The 5,421-nt window shown below is 68.5% G+C and overlaps 1 protein-coding gene across 1 annotated transcript in view; it reads left to right on the plus strand.

Moving 5' to 3' along the window:
• Nucleotides 1-2,959, plus strand: part of KCNQ1 (potassium voltage-gated channel subfamily Q member 1) — a 318,572-nt gene extending 315,613 nt beyond the window's left edge. Inside the window, exon 18 of the mRNA XM_077757142.1 lies at nt 2,639-2,959. Within this exon, the coding sequence (XP_077613268.1) occupies nt 2,639-2,863 (225 nt within the window). The 3' untranslated portion in view covers nt 2,864-2,959. The remainder of the gene's footprint in view (nt 1-2,638) is intronic.
• Nucleotides 2,960-5,421: the final 2,462 nt, after the last annotated feature.

A 5,421-nucleotide genomic window follows, 5' to 3' on the forward strand; every position in this document is an offset into this window, starting at 1 on the left:
CAGATTGTGAGGAGGGGTGAGGTCCCCGATCCCCAAAACCCATCCGTCCCAGCAGCTCCGGGCCCGAGCGCGGCCGCCTGCCCCCCACCCCCGGCACCCGCCAGGTGACGCACCTCGGTGGTCCATGGCCGCTCCCCCGGCCCACCGAGCCCTCACCACGCCTCGCCTTCCAACACGTGAGCGGGACAGAATCACCTGTGCTCGGGTGGAGAAGACGGAGCACGGGACGGGCCACCTCGGGGCCATCTCACTGAGAAGTGACAGAGTCAGGCCCAAGGCCAAACAGGAGCTACCTGCCCATCGCCCCAGCTCGGGCCCTCCGGAGCCCACGGGCCTGGGCGAACAAGGCGCCGGCCAGGGGTGTCCCGGGACCACCCTAATGCCCTGCCCCCCAGCACCAGAGGGTCTGACTCCGTCGGCCACTGAGGGGCAGGGACCACCCCGGGGCCTGGGAGGCTGGGCCGTGCAGGGCAAACTCGGGGTGCTCGGAGCCAGCAGCTGAGCCCAAGGTAGCCCTGGCGGCGGGGTGGCACCCAGGCCGGCCACTGAGCTCCGGGAGGTGTCACGGCTCTGGGCGTAGGGGCCGGGAGGGCTCGGAAGGCGCCCCTGCCTGCCCCAGCACGGACCGCAGCGCCCAGGTGGCCCCGAGAGGCCCGAGCTCGTCACCCGGCCTCCCCGCCTGCAGCCCGGTCACACTTCTGTTTCCCCTTTGCCCGAGAACACAGCCTAGAGGCTCCCAGACCCCCGTGCACGTCTCGGGGCTTCGACAGATGTGCACGTGCCGTAGGGCGAGAATTCCGGAAACCACAAATTCCCCTCTGTAATGTGTTCGGTGCTGTAATTCATGCCAGACCGATCGATACCCGAGCCGGGCCCGCACAGGTAAACGCCAATGCGCCACGCGCAGACGTGCCTTGTTCAAAGCCGGTGTGCGGGCCCCGGGAGCCCAGGTGACGGTGTGACAGCGAGCAGCCCCCGCCATGTCCCCTGCCTCCTGGCTTTCTCACTGCGAGTGTCCACCCCGCCTCTGAGCTCAGCTTGGACCCCCGTTCTCACCCCTTCCCAGGACCGGCCGCTTCTGCCCTGCCCCGCCCTGACCGACACACGTGTCTTCCCGGCACAGAAGCCCAGGGGTGGGGGTCCCAGCTGGTGACCGTGAGCAAGTCCTTCTTTTCTTGGTGCCTCAGTCTGTGGTCTCCAAACGGCTCTACAGAGAACGAGGGTGTTGGACGGGCATCTGGGGGGAGTTCGGGGTCTGGGTGAGCTGAGCGGCCCCAGGCCCCACCCCCACTGAACCCGAGAAGCCCCACTCCTCTCCCCCTTCCCTCTATAGGGGCTCCTGCATCAGATTTGTCCGGGAGAATAGAAGACAAGGTCCCTTGGGGCCGGGCGGGGGGACCTCAGACGGGCCGCTGTCCAGCAGTCACAGCACCGCAAAGCTGGGGACGGGTCACCCGGGTTTGGCCTCCGGGGCAAGGGCAGACCCCTCACAGGTGGCCCTGCTGATGGGGGAGGGGGTGCTGTTGGCACAGGGGCTCCTTCTTCTGGCTGCCATCTTGCCCTGCCTGGTGCAGGGTCTCACGTGAAGGGACTCTGGCTCCCCAGGAGGGACCCCTCTTTGCATCTTGTTCCTGGCGCCCCTTCCCCTCCCCTCCAGCTCGGGGTCTAGGGTGGGCAGTAGGTGGCCGGCCACCACACCACGTGGTCCGCCCTGGGGACCAGCTCCTGGGCCTCCAGCCCTCGGGAGGTTTAAGGCAGCTTCTCCAAGCAGCACCTTCCCCGGGGCCCTCGCACCACCACCTGGCTCTGCCCGGCCCCGGGGCAGCAGGGCCCAGGCGCGTCCCGGGGCCAGGGCGGAGACGTCAGGCGGGGCTGGCCTCCCCCTCTCCCATGCCCAGTCTCCCATCCTCGCCTGTCCGGTGCGCCCGGTACCCCAGGCAGCGGGGGGAAGGCCTATGTGGTTCTCTGACGCGCACCGGGAAGGAATCGCCCTCCAGGGCACCACAGCCCCCGCACCGCCCCAGGCCGGCCGCAGCCCCTGCACCCTGGCCCCGCCGCCGCCTCTGCTGGGGAGGCGCTCGCTGGCCCTGGGCCATGCTGCGCTCACATTCGCTTCCAGTTTCACGGGGTGACCCTGTCTGGCTCACCACGGGCAGCCCCAGGGCTCAGAGCAGGACAGGCTCTTGCAAAGACTGTTGGGCCCTGTGGCCAGAAGGAGCTCGGGGGCCCCCCCAGCCTGACCCTGGGGGGTCGGTGCAGATGGGGTCCTGATTTCCTGGCTCCGCAGGAAGGCGGTCGTGCCGGCCGTAGGGGTCAGAGAACAGACCCCACCCCACGACCCTTGAACCCTTCCCAGGGCTCCACTTTCGGGAGAAGGGCGGGGAGGTCCTCCCTCCACCCACGTGTCTCCACAAGTGTGGACACTCGGGGGCCCTGGACACACATGTGCACGTTTCACGCACATGCAGGCGTGGCTGAGGCCAGGGCACAGCTCACATTTGCACAGACCCTCGGGCACACGGGCCTGGGCACCTCCTGCCCCTCCCCACACCCCCAGGACTCATGCAGCCCAGGGCCCCGAGGCTGCCTGCACACCTGGGCTACCCCCGCTGACTCACCTGTGCTCCTGTCTCCGCAGGTGACACAGCTGGACCAGAGGCTGGTGCTCATCACGGACTTGCTTCAGCAGCTGCTGTCCTTGCACCACGGTGGCCCCCCGGGTGGCCACACCCCCAGTGGGGGCGGGGCTCAGGTACTCCAGCCCCACGGCCCCATCAACCCCGAGCTCTTCCTGCCGGGCAACGCCCTGCCCACCTACGAGCAGCTGACCGTGCCCCGCAGGGGCCCCGAGGAGGGGTCTTGATGGGGGCTTGGGGCCCCAGGCCTTCGAGGGAAGGCCCAGAGGAGCCCGGTCCAGCCAGGCCCACCTCCCACCCAACAGGGGCACCCCTGGGTCACTGGCTCCTCCACGAAGGCCCAAGAGAGCAGCCCCTCCCTTGCAGGCCCCGACCCCCCACGGCCATGCTGTCCTGAGAGCCTGCTCTTAAGGCGTCACTGAGGCCGCCTCTCCCCAGCCAGCAGGTACTCGAACTTGGCTGGGTTTGGGGGCCGTCTCAGCTCTGAGACCATACCATGGACCCCGCGTCACTCGTAGGGAGGTTGGGACACAGTGGCTGGGCTCAGGCTGGACCCCCCGGGTCTGGGCACCCTGGGCACTTGGTCCACCCCATGTGGGGCCAAGAAACAGCACAGGGGCCTGCGTGCCAGCCCACCCTGGCAGGCCCCAGGGGGCTCCCTAAGGGGGACAGAGATGGTCTGGACAGGGTCTGTGGGCACCACACCCCCAGGCTCAAACCAAGACCCCTGGAGAAGGCAGGCAGGGCAGGGCAGGCCCAGCCCATGCCAATTCGAGGATGCCAGGATGGAGGCCCCGGGCCATCCCTGCTTCCCGCTCTGCAGAGATGCCGGCTCGAGGCCAGGCTGTGAGGGAGAGGACCCTGCAGCCACAGCTTCCGGCAGGAGGACCAGCCCCCCGCGGCCCCCGGAGTGCTCCCCTAGGGTGGAACGTCCCCCACTTTGGACTGGCTGCTGCCCCCCGCCCCCTGTGCACAGCCCCTGCCTCAGCTCCCCGCCGGGTCCGGCTGCTGGGCGTGGGGGAGCGTGAGGGCATCACAGCCCCCGCACGGGACAGGGGCTCCTCCTGGGCGTCGTCTCACAGAAATCAGAACAATTTAAGGTGATTTGGAATCTGTGTTTTAATGAGTTTCACAGTATGATTTTGACTGTTAATTGTGACATTTTTCCTAATAAACATGGAGTCACTGAGCTGGTCGGGGTCTGCACTTGCCTGTGTTCCCGAGGGAGTGGCCCATCCCTGGAACAGCCCCGTCCTCTGGGGAGCACCCCCCGTCGGTCCTGCCCAGGGAAGGAGAAGAGGCCCGCGGCGCCCCCGCCTGCCGTCAGGAGGGTCCCTTGCAGTGACCCACAGCACCTTGAGGCCAGGCCTGCCTGCCCTGTCCCTGCGGCCAGCACCGAGGTCAGCTCCAACCATGCGAGCTGCGCAGAGGGAAGGAAACGTGGTCTGCCACCCAGGCCTCGCCCCTTTGCTGGAATGTTCTTCCCGCCCTTACCTCCTCGCACTGAAATCGCTCCTTTGGTCCGCGGCCCAGCTCAGAGCCCCTCCTGCAGCGAGCTCTCCCTGGAAGCCCCTCGTGAGAAGCAGCCCCCTCCAGGCCTCGTGACCCCCCCAAGGGACGGGGTGATGGGCAAGGTCACTGTCCCCAGACAAGCACGGGGCTGGAGCTTGGGGACCCTATCCTCCACGCCCACAGCCACACACCAGCTGCACACTTGGTTTTTGGGCCACAAGGCTCGGTGTGGACAGGCCGGCATCCAGCCCTCCCCTGCCCGCCTACCTGTGGGCACCTGGGCCCCGCCAGCCCCTCCCTGGCCCCTCCCGCCTGGCGGACAGGAACCCTCAGGTCCCCTCACAGGCAGGTGCCCAGGGGGCTGCTAAGTATGAACTCATCGTCTGTTTCACAGGGGAGGGGCCAGGGCTCAGCTCACGGAGGCTGCGGATCCCATCAAGGCGGCAGCCCAGGTTGGCCTGCCTCCCGGGGGGCGCTGCTGTGGCCCTGGGCTTGCCCCCGGGGCAGCTCTGGCCACTTGGCGTGGTCAAGATGTGGTCCCTGCCTGTCTCCCAGCAGCCCCTGATCCCCTGGGAAAGGCAGGCACCTTGGCAGGACCCAACACTCAACCCAGGCCTGGTTGGAGCCGTGGGTGCCGGGTGAGCGGGGACAGCCACCTCAGGGGGACACTGCTCTGCCCCTCCAGCCCAGAGTGGCCCTGGACCAAGGGCCGACAGGCTCCACCATGGCAGTGGGGCATGTCCAGGCCCACCCTCCCTTTAAGGAGCTCAAGGGGCACAGACTAGACCCCCTGGCGGGGGAGGATGCCCACACCCCCTCAGCCTTGACTTCCCCATCGGTCACAAGGGGTCCCCCAGGGCTGTCCAGCGTCAAGCAGGCGAGGGAGCCCCAGCCCACCCTCACCCCACCCCATGGGTGCCCACGGCCCTCTGGGAGACCCCCACCAGTCGCGCTTGGCCAGGGCGGGGGGCCACTCTGCCCTACACACCTGTTCTCTGTCCTCTGGGCCGGCGGTGCCCTCCCCTACTTCCGGAGCGCACCCACGTTCCCAGGCCAGCAGGGCCCTGGGTCCCCGCACTGCTGAGCCCCATTGGGTCGGTGCCCCCCGGTGGGGGGGGGTCCCACCGTGGGGACTTGGTATCTGGCCTGACCGGTGCAGGCCAGGGCGGGGGAGGGCAGGAGGGGCAGCGCAGGGCCCAGGGCCCGCCCCCCCTGCGCTCGCGGGGGAGGGGCGGGAGCAACAATTACTGGAAAGGCAAAAGCCGTTGTTTCC

This window comes from Crocuta crocuta, unplaced genomic scaffold (assembly GCF_008692635.1).
Source record: "Crocuta crocuta isolate KB4526 unplaced genomic scaffold, BGI_CrCroc_1.0 scaffold653, whole genome shotgun sequence".
Classification (NCBI taxonomy): domain Eukaryota; kingdom Metazoa; phylum Chordata; class Mammalia; order Carnivora; family Hyaenidae; genus Crocuta; species Crocuta crocuta.